The sequence below is a fragment of the Mesoplodon mirus genome (assembly GCF_964341445.2).
Source record: "Mesoplodon mirus genome assembly, chromosome: 16".
In the NCBI taxonomy this organism is placed as follows: domain Eukaryota; kingdom Metazoa; phylum Chordata; class Mammalia; order Artiodactyla; family Ziphiidae; genus Mesoplodon; species Mesoplodon mirus.
This window is the reverse complement of record NC_138992.1, coordinates 75,179,115-75,194,874: the sequence shown is the minus strand read 5'-3', so window position 1 is coordinate 75,194,874 and position 15,760 is coordinate 75,179,115. Positions and strand designations below refer to the sequence as shown.

General features: G+C 43.3%; 1 protein-coding gene across 2 annotated transcripts; it reads left to right on the top strand.

The window, feature by feature from the left end:
- The first annotated feature begins 3,693 nt into the window (after positions 1 to 3,693).
- MRPL15 (mitochondrial ribosomal protein L15) lies at positions 3,694 to 8,850 on the top strand. 2 transcript variants are annotated; one of them, XM_082601039.1, is made up of 5 exons: positions 3,694 to 3,856; positions 4,680 to 4,834; positions 5,261 to 5,372; positions 7,758 to 7,881; positions 8,342 to 8,850. In XM_082601039.1, exons 1-5 carry the CDS (start codon positions 3,749 to 3,751, stop codon positions 8,677 to 8,679), a joined length of 837 nt encoding a protein of 278 aa, XP_082457165.1. In that variant the 5' UTR covers positions 3,694 to 3,748; the 3' UTR covers positions 8,680 to 8,850. The 2 variants fall into 2 exon arrangements, with proteins under 2 accessions (XP_082457165.1, XP_082457164.1); XM_082601038.1 differs by lacking the exon at positions 5,261 to 5,372 and adding an exon at positions 5,414 to 5,579 and having other exon boundaries at positions 3,698 to 3,856.
- The last annotated feature ends 6,910 nt before the right edge of the window (positions 8,851 to 15,760 follow it).

Here is a 15,760-nt window from a genome sequence, read left to right as displayed (position 1 = left end):
TTTTCATGCTCTCTTCTCTCTCTCAATATTTGTTGTTTCCCAGTATCAAAGCCATTCACTTCTTTCCCACCCTTGACTTCCTTCCTTCCTTCACTAAGAAAAATCACATCTCCAGTTTTTTTTACTCAACTTTGATCTTCACAAAATTAGCCTATTCTTGGTCCCATTCTAAAAATGACTTGTCAGTAATAATTGAATCACTGAAATTCCTTTCCTCCTCCTGTTCCCATCCCTGCCAAAATATTATTTAATGTGTGACCTCATTTAGGGAGATGAGATGGGAGACTTTTATGTGCATGCTTTTGTCTTGTTGTTTTCTAATCTCAGAAATAGTTGAGTTGATCTTTTTTAAATTTATTATTGTTTTATTTATTTATTTATTTTTGGCTGAGTTCGGTCTTCGTTGCTGTGTGCAGGCTTTCTCCAGTTGCAGAGAGCATGGGCTACTCTTTCTTGCGGTGTGCGGGCTTCTCACTGCAGCGGCTTCTCTTGTTGTGGAGCACGGGCTTCAGTAGTTGTGGCTCATGGGGCCCTAAAGCGCAGGCTCAATAGTTGTGGCGCGTGGGCTTAGTTGCTCCGCGGCATGTGGGATCTTCCCAGACCAGGGTTCGAACCCATGTCCCCTGCATTGGCAGGCGGATACTTAACCACTGCACCACCAGGGAAGTCCTGATGTGACTCTTCATTTCATAGTGTATTATCATTATGGTTCATACACAGTACCTTGTGTGATGAATTTATCCCCTTTTATTTTCATCCCCGACTCCCATTCTTACATCCTTGAAAATTTTTATTTTAATTATTAGCTAAAAGGAATCAATCTATATTGACAGACTGTCAAAGCACTGGGATAGGTGGGGGAAGATTATTTGGGAGTGTATGAGAAGGAGAGCCTTCCCAATGGACTTCAAATTATAGCATCTTTATAGGGTTCACTTCATTCTTTTATATAATGACTCAGTAGTCACTATTAACCAGGGCTAGAGTCAGGATGACTCTTAAATAGATGCTGAGATGTTTTCTTATTACAAGGTCTCCTTAATGTGATTTAAACAGGGGCTAGGACAACACCCCAAGCATGTGGGTGCTTAATAAATATTATCCTGCAATGATAATGATGATGTAACCCTTCTGTAGCCTTGAAATCGATGACTTATTCACTATACACCCTTAATTTACATTCTTACAACACAGATGAGACTCATCAAATTATTTTGACTGTTTTATATGCTTGGTCAACATGTTGCATAGGGGCTAAACAAATATGTAGCCTACAATTATTACTTCCACTATCATTAACTGGTGTCCACCAATAACATTACATAACGTATACAACAAAAAGCATCTACTTCGCAGAAGTGCAGCACACTGTTTTATACTTCCTGTATCTCATTTATTCAATAAAAATTTTTTTCGATGATAAAAAATATTATTGGAACTAACACTCATACAGAAGCTCATTACTTAGTGCAAACAATGATTTTCTAGATAGGGGGAAAACTGTGTATCTTTCTGTAGATTAGGACACATTTTGAAACATATTTTGCAATTTTCTTCTCAGAGGTATGAAATTTCTAACAGAAAGATGATGAAATATATTGACTTGAACACCCTTACAGGCAGGACCTAGCTTCTATTTTTTCCACTGTATTTCTTTCCACGCTTCTACATAGTACGGACTTTTATCCTCATATTGTAGAACTCACATATTTGTTGTTCTCTTGTACTGCTATGAGTTCTACAACAGGCCTGATTGTTTTTTAACTTTTCAAAAATATTCATTCTTGGGGAATTCCCTGGTGGTCCAGTGGTTAGGACTCCACGCTTTCATTGCCAAGGGCCCGGGGTTTGATCCCTGGTCGGGGAACTAAGATCCCACAAGTGCATGGTGAAGCCAAAAAAAAAAATAATAATAATTCTTGGAAAATCTCCCCTACTAGATTTCAAACAATCTGGGAGCAAGATCCTGTTTGACTTCATCCATGTATATTTTTCAGTAACAAGTTCAGTGTCTTGCTCATAAATATTGCTCAAATAAAGGAATGAATGCAACTTTTTCTTTGTGGGTTTTTTTTTTTTTTTTTTTTTGCCACGTCACGGGGCTTGTGGGATCTTAGTTCCCTGACCAGGGATAGAACTCGGCCCCAGCAGTGAAAGCACAGAGTCCTAACCACTGGACCGCCAGGGAGTCCCCTCTGTAGTTTTTCACACTTGATTTAAAACAACTTCAAACATGTTTAGTTAAACATAGAAGTAGTTGCCCTCCAAAAATTTATTTCCACCTTCACTATTTGTGATCACCAGCAGGGACCAGCAGGGACAACCCCCCAGCAAGACAGTGAAACATAATAAGAACAATAAAAGAAAGAAAAATAAAAGAGCATAGTCTATATTACACTCACTTAAGACAAAAATAGGGAAGCCGATACTTTTGAGTGAAAATATTGTTATGTATTTTGTGCTGCAGATATTCAACTTTATATTATAAAAAATACTACTTATGTAATAGGAAGCAAAGTGTGAATCCTGGCTCTTCTGCTTGCTATGAGACGTCGTTCAAGCCACCGCCTTGCCAAGTCCGAAAGGTAATAACATCTACCCCACGAGGGGTTGTTTAGTTGATGAATCGAATGAGGGTAACTCAGCACGCGACTGACACATAACCAAGCGCTCAGCATGGCTCCTTCATTGTTAACAGCAAGTGAAGTTAGCATATCTGTGACTTGGTCAAAGCAACACAGACGCACTCGGACAGGATGCAGAGTTTGCGTCCTATTCACGGGTTGGTACCAGACATTGTAATAGCTCGACCCTGAGTATTATTTTCGAATCTCAGGGTTGCCAGCTAAAAGTCGGAACTTGCCATCTGCCTCTACAAGGATGAAGTCAGTAGCCACTGCAGCCGCTGACCTCCAACACCCCATGAAAAGACTTGAGGGCTGAGATAAGGAGTAAGGCACGCTTTGCTCTAGGAAAACTGGTAGAACAGGCTTTCAGATAGGCATTTTCAGAAGATTTTATGAGCCCCAATTCTGGCATCTCCTTGTATCTAGAAGAGCACTAGAATCATTAACGGTGACATCTGCTCCTTGTGACCAGCAGCAAGCCTCTGCCAACATGTGTGCTTGATGACACTACCTCCCTTCACGTAAATCACATATATAGTGACCTTCTCCGGAGCAGTTCCTCGGAGCTGGAGGGGCTATCTCCCAGGCTATAGCCCTCATCTTGCCCCAAATAACAATTAACCCACAACTCTCCGTTGTGCAACTCGTTTCAGAGGACAGGGCGTATAACTGGCTCAGCTCCAAGCCAGTACTTCAGCGCCCAGGGTATCTTATTCTGGGCCCCACGTGGAGCTCGGAGAAGACCCTGCGCCTCTAAGGACCAGACTGGGAGACATACCAGGCCAGTAACTCCAAGCCCTCTAACGCACACCGTTTTCAACGCGTGCTTTGTGCGGCGGAAGAGAACGCAGCACATTCCAAGCCAAGGTCAAGGCACGACCTCTCAAAGTAGGATCCCATCCCCAACGAACTAAACATAAAGCCGGCGCACCGCGAAGACTACACGATCGCACACCTGTCGCCGCCGCGACTGCACCCGGCTCCCGGCATGCCCCGCGGCCGGCGGCGCGGCGCGGCGGGCCTGCAGCACGACAGGGGCGGGGCCTCGGCCGTAAAGCAGCGCCGGAAATCACGCGGTTCTAGCGTTCCGGCGTCTTTGCGGCTTGGCGGGCGCGCGGGTCATGGCCGGCCCGGTGCGGGGCGGAGGGCCTCAGGCCCTGGACCTGCTGCGGGCCCTGCCTCGTGTGAGCCTGGCTAACCTGAGGCCGAACCCGGGCTCCAGGAAACCGGTAAGGCTGGGGGCGGCGCGGGGGCCCTCGGGGTCGCGGTTTCCAGAGGCGCTGGGGGAACCAGGGCCCCCTGAGCCCCTCTGCTTAGGTGACGCGGGAAAACCTGCCCAAGTGGTCCCAGTTCTCGGTAAGGTTCAGGTTTAGAGGCTTAATTACGTTAATTAAGGCGGGGGAGCGAGGTCGCAGGAAGTACAAATGATTGTCTCATTTAAAATTGGGATTAACGTGGAGTGCTTTTCCATCATACCTTATCTTCATGGGAAAGATTTATTACGTTTGATGTCTCTTCTGCAAATCATTGAATATAGCTAGAAAAGCTGTCATGGACATACTGTCACTTTAAAAATCAATTCGTTGCTTTCCTGAAGTGACAGGATGTAAAGTAAGAAAAATATTTTCCTTATAAATTGGTATTTAAATAAAACGCTGTATATGGGTAACAATGGCATATTGACAATTAATTCCAAAATAAATGCGCTTGCGTATCATGCAAACTTTGCTTGTTGTGGATGTTTAATTCTACAATTTTTTTCAGTTCCAACCTGTCACACTCTCCTTTTCTTCATCTCATTCTTGGAACTTTCCCTTTGAAACACAACTTGGAGTTTGGTTGCAAGAACTAGCTACATCTTCAGAGGCAGAGTTGCTCATGCGGAGTGTTTGGACTTCAGAGCAGCTAGGATGGTGCCTGGCACGTAGTGGGCTTGGCTAGTCCTGCTTGGTTGGATGAATGAAGGGCATAACCAAAAGATACAGTGCAAAGGTGAAATGCAATTCAAAAAAGTGCATCTGTACGTCATAAAACATTCTTCTTTTCTTGCAGGAAAGACGACGAAGAGGTCAGAGAAGAGGCAGGAAATGTGGTAGAGGCCACAAGGGAGAACGACAGAGAGGAACCCGACCCCGGCTGGGCTTTGAGGGAGGCCAGACTCCATTTTACCTTCGAATCCCAAAATACGGGTTTAATGAAGGACATAGGTAAGTTTGCTTTGCTTCTTAGTGTAAAAGTACCTAATTCTCACTGAGAGTTACCTAAAAATAGGTTGGTAGAAATTTAAATCCACTTTGAGGCAAACTTTCACTGCTGTTTCTCTGAACCAATTTTGGTAATGAAGTTTAGCCTGAATTGGGGAAAAAGCCAGACATTGCACTAAGACTTGCAAAATGGAGATAATGGTGCCTGCTCGCGAGGTTTAGGGCGATTACATATATAAAATCTGACTCATTGTCGTCACCCAATAAATGGTAATCACCATTACTTTGAGTTCCATTAATGTATAATTTACATAGTGGGTTAAATATTTATTTGTTTGTGTAAATGAGTGAAGTAGATGCCTAGGCAAATAGTTGTTGGTGAAACAAAGTAAGTACTTACTGGTTTTGTTTCATTGCCCCCAAATCAAGGAATATTACATGTTTATGCCATACTCAGGGGTTTTATTTTGTTAAACCATATAAATTGATGGAGGAAAACCCAGGACAAAGCTCTGAGTTGATCTGGAGATCTTGCTGGAAGGTAAGTCTGAGTTTTCCATCTACTGTTACTTTCTTGTGTAGCTTCAGACGCCAATATCAGCCTTTGAGTCTCAACAGGCTGCAGTATCTTATTGATTTGGGTCGGGTTGATCCTACACAACCTATTGATTTAACCCAACTTGTCAATGGGAGAGGTGTGACCATCCAGCCATCTAAAAGGGATTATGGTGTCCAGCTGGTAGAGGAGGTAAGTCTGAATTCGATTTTTTTGGAGTTACGTAGATGGCTATTTCTGATTTCCATATAATCGACACTCTGCCTCTTTTATTTTTATCCCTTTTGAGTTGTCATAAACATTATGTAGTGGCGATCGTGTTATACTCGTTGTGGTTTTAGAAAGCTGTATGCTCTTGGTGGCGGGAGGCAAGGGCGGCTCTGTTCCCTGGTCCTGGGATGTTCTTCTCTTGTGTACCTATTCATATTTCTCCCTCACTCTCTTTGGTTCTCTGTTCAAATGTCATCCTAGTAGGAAGATGTTTTTGACATTCTTTATAAAGGAACATTCATACCCTCATACCCGACCGTCTGCCTTATTCTGCCCAAAGGATTTTTCTTTGAGTGTATGAACACCTGACGTTTATTACCAAGTAATGCATTTATTTTTCATTACTTTCCTCATTGTGATGTCAGCTCTTTGAGAGAAGGTACTTTGATGCATTGCTGTATTTTGAACATTGGAAATATTGGCTTGTGATAGTCACTTAGTATTTATGGAAGACAGAAATGAACCAAATCCAGTTCTAATTGTAGGAAAGCAGTTTTCTATTTGTAGAAGTTGGCCAGGAGTTTCATTAGCAAATAAACTTGTAGATTGTTAATCAACTACCCGTTTCTTGTATGTCAGTAATGCGATATTGCTGTGTAAGTAACTTAGTGTCCACTAGAGGGAAGCATAGTTTATGGGAAATCCTTTTAGATTCCTTTGAAAAAGTACACTTGTGGATAAAAGTTTTCCAAATAAGATGATTCGAAGAGAGAATACCAAATACACCATTAAGCCTCAGTATTCTACGTGAGGCGTATAAGGGAACACAATTGTAGATTAACATATGGAAAAACCCATGACCTCACCAGACATTAATGCACATCCCAACAGCTTTCAGGCATGTGTCTTTTAAACTAGCAAAAATCATTCTGAAATCTACACCAGGACATCGGTTGAATAAGTACAGTTATACATTATTTACAGCTCTGTAAACTGCTTGCCCTTTTCTGGATTTCAGATTTGTAGTAAATAGTGGATAATAAGACGCTTCTGCTCTTTCAGCACAACATTACCAATTTGGGAACAGAAGTCCTAAGGAAAAACAAAAGAAACCTAATAGATATAATGAAATGCTAAGTATTCTTCTTATAACACTGAAAATGCTGGAACTAACCCCAATGCCCAAGGATAGGGAAATGGTTAAGCAATCTGTGGAATAGTAATTAGAAATCTCAAATAATATGGCAAGACTTTGTTTCATTGAGTCAAAAGTGCCATTGACTGTAAAGATGCCTACCAGTATCATAGATGGGAAAAATGTGAGAAAGTGTGTCTTAGAATTGATGGAATATTTTGAAATTGGGAGCCAGCTTGTTTCGGCCGCACCAAAATAGCAAAACAATTTTTGTTACTGCAAAAAGAATGGTAGTGCCACCATCTTTTTATTTTGTCAGGATCTGTTCTGAAGTTAGAGTAAAATATAGCACATCCTAATGAAAGTGCCCAGACAGGACTTTAAAAAGTTGAGTACTATTTTTATTTTTGTTGTTGTCTCTGCCCCTTTCCCTAGAGGGGCCTGGCCCCTCCCAAGCTCGGATACTTTGTTCTTTTGCTGGCTCGAGCCCGCTTGCCCCACCTTTAACCAGCTCTGGGCCTCTTGCTTACTTGTGGGTCAGGAAGGTGAGTTTTCATCTGTGTCACGCGCATAATGTGGTTAGGAACGCAGGCGCTGGGACACTAGACCCCCTGGCTTTGTGATCTCGGGCAAGTTGCTTAACCTCTCTGTGGTTCAGTGTTGCCGTCTATGACATTGGTGTGGCAGTGATTCTGTTGGTTTAGAGTTGTTTTGAGGATTAAACAATCTGCTGTTAATGAAGTAATGGGAATGTGTATTTATGTTGGTGCCCGCCAAATGCATAAAATGGAATTCTAGTCATCCCTGCTCCTAGGGAATGAAAATTGATAAGTAAGTTGGCCTAAAAAAAATGTGGAAGAATTTGGTGTTTGATAGGACCTCAAAGCAGAGGTATTTAAAGTAGGAATAGCTGTCACGTTGCAGGCCCTTTAGGGGAGAAAACACAGTGTAGAAGGGAAGCTCATGTAATTAATTCACTTGTAGCCAAGCCGTCTCCTCACAGACCTTGTTTTGACGGGTGACAGGGTGCTGACACCTTTAAGGCAAAAGTTAATATTGAAGTACAGCTGGCTTCAGAGCTGGCCATCGCTGCGATCGAGAAGAACGGGGGTGTCGTCACGACGGCCTTCTACGACCCTCGAAGCCTGGGTAAGCTTGTTGCCTCGGGGTCTCGTGCTGACTGTCCCACAAGGGTTTGACTTGCTCTGCAGCCCCCTTGGCTTCCTGTTTGAGGGGTTTCTACTACTGGTGTGGCTGGTGACGCTCCGCCTTCTCATGCACCTCAGCCAGTGTGTCATAAAGGGGCTTTGTTTTTTAAAACATGGGGCTTCAATATGCTATTTCCCACGTTTAGAAATTCACTCGCTGTTGGTGATCCACGAGTAACTTTGACTTTCAAGATGCAGACTTTTGAAAGTCAGGTGTTGCCATTTGCTTACATAAGACAAACCTGTTTAATAATAATAAAAAAAAAAGTTTTGGGAATTAGGTTTTCCTCTTGGAAATATTTAAAAATTAATAATTAAAAGAATGCCATTATTAAGAGAAAATCATTATGTATATAGCCAGTATTTGCATCTCTCTCTTTCTATTTAAACATTTTTTTTAGAAATTCTGTGCAAACCTATTCCATTCTTTCTCCGTGGACAACCCATTCCCAAGCGCATGCTCCCCCCTGAGGCACTGGTAACCTATTACACTGATGCAAGGAATCGCGGTTACTTGGCGGATCCTGCTGAATTTCCTGAAGCGAGACTGGAGCTCGCCAAGAAGTACGGTTATATTTTACCTGATATCACTAAAGACGAACTCTTCAAAATGCTCAGTGCTCGAAAAGATCCAAGGCAGATTTTCTTTGGTCTTGCTCCCGGGTGGGTAGTGAATATGGCAGATAAGAAAATCCTCAAACCTACGGATGAGAATCTCCTCAAGTACTACAGCTCCTGAGTTCCTTCCAAGAGAGCAGATGGTAAAAGAGCACCAGAAAGGGACTGAAACACGTGTGTTTCCCGTTGCATTTGCTTAATTTGTAATTCTGCAGATGTTGGTGTTTTCTGTGTAATCATCTCTCTCCTTTTTATCTAAATTAAAATAAAAATACAGTAAGCAAGGACTGCATAGAGGATCTGGTGGATCTGTGTGCTTCTGTCTCCGTTCTGAGTTCCCTGGTTCTCTGCCCAAGGAAGAGTGTAACTCTTAGTCAGTTTCCAGTTGAGTTTTCCATCATCTTTCCATCCAGGTCTTGTCTTATTATTGCAAATCAGAGTGAACGCACAAGTGGGATGGGATTGCTTTGTCGGCTGCTTGGTCAAGGTCAGAGGGCTGCTAATGAGCTGGTGAGCCTCTTACTCGGTAGCCGCGAGGAAGCGCTGCTGTCCAGTGTCAAGACAGCAGGCCTTCAGCTTGGGATGATTAAGATGTGGGGTGTGAGTTGAAGGTTTAAGACTGGTGAGTAGCTTCTAAGCAGTTCAATATTTGCTAGCAAAAGTGAGACCAAAATTCCAAGGGAATTCATTTTCTCAACTCAGAGTAGACAGAAATGATCAAGCCAGTAACATTTTTTTCCTTGAAGAAGGTAAATATTCTAATTCTAATTGATATGATTTTACTTATTTCATAGACTTTGGAAACCTTTGTTTTTCAGTCATTTTAAATGCTTTTGAAAAAATGGTCAATGATTATATAAGCCATAAAAACAACTGGTCATGTGAAAGTTAAACTCAGTTAATTTAAAAGGTTCAGCAGGCAGTAAGCTTATTTAGCTTTGCAAAGTTCTGTTGTATCTAAGCACGTGAAAGCTTAACTTATCCTGATGCAATTAAATCTTGAATAATTCTTGATAATTCTTCAACAGTAGAAATAAAATGATTCTTGCTTTTTTATTTTACGAAAATAAAAAAATTTAAAAACCTAAATGGTGCATTATTTTGTTTCCTTATCTACCTCAAATATTGGTGAGCTAAGATTCCGTTTATAAAGTAATTTAAGTACCAAGAGTGTATTTCAGTTTTTATCCAGGATTGTTTAGTTTGGCTTGTTATTAAACCATTTCTTAGTACCCAGAACTTATAAGGATCACTACTAGCCCCATCTTCTCGGATAGTCACCTATGAATTTCAGAGGATGGGCAACAATTTAAAAACATGTTTTTATTTTTCAGAGACACAAGTGACAGGTGTTTTTGAGGGAGAGTGATGATAAAGCACCAGAAACCATCTACTTTTTTCTGTGCCTGTTTTTCTAAACATTTTGGCCATAAAGCCATTTTACATTTCCTATGCCAGGTATCAAAAGTTTTACTTGAATATTGTATATAGAAGAAGAGAGATGGTAGCAAAGAAGAATTCCAAGGAACAGAGAAAACGTGTTTTTATTGACGATTACAGTGACTAAGAGTCAGGAATAGAATACATTTTCATTTTTTAAAATCACTGGGAAAAGTCCCAAAAAACTTTCTATCATTATAAAAGTAGTCCATGCTTGTTTTGAAGTTATGTAATACTGAAGTCTAAAAAGTAAAAGCCCCTGTTCTCTAACTCTTGCCCATCCCTGACCTACTACCACTGTTTCGTTTGTTTGGAGTCTCTTCTCCTGAGCCTGTGCTCTAGAGCCCGCGAGCCACAACTGCTGAGCCCACATGCCACAACTACTGAAGCCTGTGTGCCTAGAGCCTGTGCTCCACAACAAGAGAAGCCACCGCAGTGAGAAGCCCACGCACCGCAACGAAGAATAGCCCCCGCTCGCCGCAACTAGAGAAAGCCCACGTGCAGCAATGAAGACCCAATGCAGCCAAAAAAAAAAAAAAAAAAAGCATGGACTGCATATAAAGGCAATGACCTTACTTCTTATTGTTACATCTAATACTGTTTAAAAGACGCTTTCCGTTAGGGTAAACTACGCCCTATTCTTAAGCCATTGCTATAGGATCCATTAGGCAAGTCTCTTCACCTTTCCCAATTGTAAAGTGCAGCGACCCATAATCTTTGTATATTACAAGCTCAAATACCGTGACGATTGAGGTGTTGCCTTGGGCCGAGGAAAACTTCTTTGACCTCAACCTATTTGCACAGAAATGAACTTCCTTACATTTAAACACATCCTGTCCTGTGTCCGGCCTGAAGCAGGAGACAAGCCTGAGAGACCACTCGTTTTCTGTGCAGAGTGCCAGCCTCGCTCTGGGTGGGTAACTGCCCCCCGGACGTGCTGCTAGACGTTCTGTTCTGTGGTTCACTTTGCAGTTGTGTTGGAGGGGCCGGGGTCGCCTCGACAGACAGTTCTTCACGGGAAATGAGGGGGCAGTTAGCCACGTGAAGGTGGATGACGGGGTCTCCTCGCCTTCCAGTCCCAGGATGTACTCGTGAGGCCCTTACGAGGATCCATGCGCCACGCAAATGACTCAGCTACCCTGAGCAGCAGTGAGGGTGGAAAAGGAGATGACAGACACCAGACTCGCTGAAGTTGGCCGTCTTGGGGGCCTGCAGGTGAAAGGAAGTCCAGATAGAATGATAAAGGGAAGAGTGAAAACAGGAAACAGCTGCCTGGTGACGTCACCCTCAGGGCACAGGGGCTTAGTCACAAACAGCTGTATCCTGGGCTTAATCGAATAATCGTGCAGATCATTCTTGGCCAAAACGGGCACGTTCCACAAAATCCGTCCATTCTGCTTTATGAAGCCAGTCCTAAAATCACTGTGTAGCAGGGAGACTCAAGCTGAATTATGTAACAGTGCCGGCTGCTGCTGGTCATTTCCAAGGATGAAGAGTTTACATCACCTGGAGATCTAAGTAGAAAAGCCAGACGCCCTCCGTCTGGATTCCAGTCCTTTCCTGGTGTGTGGCTTCAGCCTGTTTTCAGTGTACGTGGCCTGTGTGGGTCCAAGACCAGAGAAGCTTCAGTTGATATGCATTGGGAAAGATCTTTTCATGCCTGGAAGTAGTAACTGGATTTCCTTGGTTTATTTTCCTTTTTGAATGTTAACTTTATTCTTTGGAACGTGGAGCGGCTCTGCAAGGGTGGAGAAAACACCAGACAGCAGCAGAGGGACCCAGCTCCGCGTGCGTCAGAGAACAAGGCATGCTCCCTGACTTGAGTTAGTGCGGATTCTGGTGGCCGCGTCTGGGAGGCTTTGCTGCAGACAGTGTGCCAGGCGTGGCGTGGTCTTGCACGTGTAAACTTCAGTGCAGCTCCAGGCTCCAATGGCAGCCGGATGACCTGGGGCGCATCCTTTAACTGCAACACCCTCTCCTTCTGTGGTTGGGGGCTCACTGGGTTACCAGGGAGAGGCTCCAGGCATGGAGGCCAATTTGCAGACTTGCCAGGAGAGTTTCCCTGGGCTCAGAGGCCGGTACTAGCTGTGTGACTGTTATTTAACCTCTCCGAGCCTCAGTTTCACCATCTGTAAAAAGGGGGATAATGACAGATCCTAACGCATCCAGTGATGATGGGGATTGAAAGACGTCAGTATTTGTGAAGCACTTACCGCTGTGCCTGACACAGAAGTGCCTCTGAGTGTTTGTGAATTAAGCATCTTATGTGGTCCACCTCGTTTGTGGTAGCTGTTCCATAAATGTTTTTTCCTTTCTGCCTTAAGATTTTCATACAGTCTGTGGTCAGTATCTTGTCGATGAAAAGAAAGGCATGCTAAACTTTATTATTTTAATCAGGACCTGCTGAGAAAGGACATTATGAGATGATCATATGGTTTTTATCCTTCCGTTTGTTAATATGGTGTATCACATTGATTGATTTGCATATATTGAAGAATCCTTGCATTCCTGGGATAAATCCCACTTGATCATGGTTTATGATCCTTTTAATGTGCTGTTGGCTTCTGTTTGCTAGTATTTTGTTAAGGATGTCTGCATCTATAGTCATCAGTGATATTGGTCTGTAATTTTCTTTTTTTGTAGTATCTTTGTCTGGTTTTGGTATCAGGGTGATGGTGGCCTCATAGAATGAGTTTGGGAGTGCTCCTTCCTCTGCAGTTTTTTGGAAGAGTTTGAGAAAGATGGTGGTTAGCTCTTCTCTAAATGTTTGATAGAATTCACCTGTGAAGCCATCTGGTCCTGGACTTTTGTTTGTTGGAAGATTTTTAATCACAGTTTCAATTTCATTACTTCTGATTGGTCTTTTCATATTTTCTATTTCTTCCTGGTTCAATCTTGGAAGGTTATACCTTTCTAAGAAAGGTATAGTCTAAGAATTTGTCCATTTCTTCCAGGTTGTCCATTTTGTTGGCATAGAGTTACTTGTAGTAATCTCTCATGATGCTTTGTATTTCTGTGGTGTCTGTTGTAACTTCCCCTTTTTCATTTCTAATTTTATTGATTTTAGTCCTCTCCCTCTTTTTCTTGATGGGTCTGGCTAAAGGTTTATCAATTTTTTTTATCTTCTCAAAGAACCAGCTTTTAGTTTTATTGATCTTTGCTATTGTTTTCTTTGTTTCTATTTCATTTATTTCTGTTCTGATCTTTATGATTTCTACTAACTTTGGGTTTTGTTTGTTCTTCTTTCTCTAGTGCCTTTAGGTGTAAGGTTAGATTGTTTGAGATGTTGTTTCTTGAGGTAGGATCGTATTGCTATGCACTTCCCTCTTAGAACTACTTTTGCTGCATCCCATAGGTTTTGGATCATCGTGTTTTCGTTGTCATTTGTCTCTAGGTATTTTTTGATTTCCTCTTTGATTTCTTCAGTGATCTCTTGCTTATTTAGTAACGTATTGTTTATCCTCCCTGTGTTTGTGTTTTTTACGTTTTTTCCCCTGTAATTCATTTCTAATCTCATAGTGTTGTGGTCAGAAAAGAGGCTTGATAAGATTTCAATTATCTTAAATGTACTGAGGCTTGATTTGTGACTCAAGATGTGATCTGTCCTGGAGAATGTTCCGTGTGCACCTGAGAAGAAAGTGTAATCTGTTTTCAGATGGAATGTCTTATAAATATCAGTTAAATCTATCTGGTCTGTTGTGTCATTTAAAGCTTGCGTTTCCTTATCAATTTTCTGTCTGGATGATCTGTCCATTGGTGTAAGTGAGGTGTTAAAATCCCCCGCTATTATTGTGTTACTTTCAGTTTCCTTTTTTTTTTTGCGGTACGCAGATCTCTCACTGTTGTGGCCTCTCCCGTTGCGGAGCACAGGCTCCAGACGCGCAGGCCCAGTGGCCATGGCTCACGGGCCCAGCCACTCCGCGGCATGTGGGGTCCTCCTGGACTGGGGCACAAACCCGTGTCCCCTGCATCGGCAGGCAGACTCTCAACCACTGTGCCACCAGGGAAGCCCCAGTTTCCTTTTTTATAGCTGTTAGCATTTGCCTTATGTTTTAAGGTGCTCCTATGTTGGGTGCATATTATTTATTTATTTTTAAAAATTTATTTTATTTATTTATTTTTGGCTGTGTTGGGCCTTCGTTGCTGCACACGGAGGTTCTCTAGTTGTGGCAAGCGGGGGCTACTCTTCCTTGCAGTGCACGGTCTTCTCATTGTGGTGGCTTCTCTTGTTGCGGAGCACTGGCTCTAGGTGCACGGGCTTCAGTAGTTGCAGCAAGCGGGCTCAATAGTTGTGGTGCACGGGCTTAGTTGCTCCGCGGCATGTAGGATCTTCCTGGACCAGGGCTCGAACCCACGTCCCCTGCGTTGGCAGACGGATTCTTAACCACTGTGCCACCAGGGAAGCCCAGGTCCTCTGCTTTGACAAATGGAGTGAGGGAGCTGCAGAAGACTCTTTCCAACTCTAAAGAATTGGAAAGAGAATTCTCCTTTCTTCTACAAGTGAGGAAGGACAGACTTTCAACCAGACACACACGCACACACGCACGCACGCACGCACGCACGCACGCACGCGCCCCTTAGCCATCAGAAATGAGGCAAGACTGCCACCTACTGACCACATGTGAGCACTTCGCGGGAATTTCCAGGGGTGATCTTGGTCCCACTTAATTAGGATTGTTAATTATTCATGATTTATACATTCAGCAAACCCGAAGTGCTCACACAGCAGGCCCAACACCAGGCACTGGGACTACTAAAGTCAGAAAGGCAGAGTGATCACCTTACACGCACCAGTAGAAGGGAATGGAGAAGCAAGTGAAGGAGAAATTGAATCCCAGAGCAGTAGGTGCTGCGGGTAACCTGCTCCCAATACTCTAGTTCACTCTTAATTTTAAAGGAATCGGAAGCTGCCTCTGGGCACGGCAAACCCAAGTTCTTCCTTGGTGGCCGTCGGTGACAGGAGGAGGAGGAAATCAAAGCCAAAGTAGCAACAATGGTTTTACACTGATTTTCACTTAGCTCCCCCAGAAACCTGTGAAGTGGCTCGCCAAGTTTCCAAAAATGACAGTTTTAGCACATTTATAGCACCGCCTAGCGTGTTAAGGACACAGAAGAGATAAACTCTTACTTTCTGAGACTTTATATTAACATACACATTTGAAAACCAGCTGCAGACTGTTTAAGAAAGGGACGCCCCAGGAGGTGTGCGCTCAGGAACTAGCGTTACCTGTGGTGGCAGAGTGGTTTAAAGCAGGAGATTTTGAGTGAGATGGTCCTGCGTGTGTGTCCCGAGTGGCCTGCTGACCCAGGAGGGCTGTTAAAGCTCAGAGCTTCAGCAGCTTCTCTTGTGAGATGGCAAGGTCCCTCCTCAGATGGCTGTGGTGCTGGGTGTGAGAGGGAAGGCGTACGTCATCGGCCAGTGTTGGGCACAATGGAGGTCCAAGAAGCGGGAGCACTTGTTCTTTTTGTGAAGACATTGTATGGACGGCTTTGGGGAAGATGGTCCCCACTAACACAGATTTCTCTCCTTGTGCAGCAGAATCCCGGGGCTCCCTGCACCTGCCACCTGTCATTGCATGCCCACCTGCTTTAGTCTCTCACCTGGAGAACTCACTTCCCTAGACCAGCGGGCTGGGCACCTGCTATAATTTAGCCAATGCCAGCTGCCAGGGAGATGAAATAGAACATGGAAACGCCGCTCTTAGAACTGTTCACAGTAAGGCAGTGGGCAAGGGAATACGTGAGCATGTTCTTAGATGCTG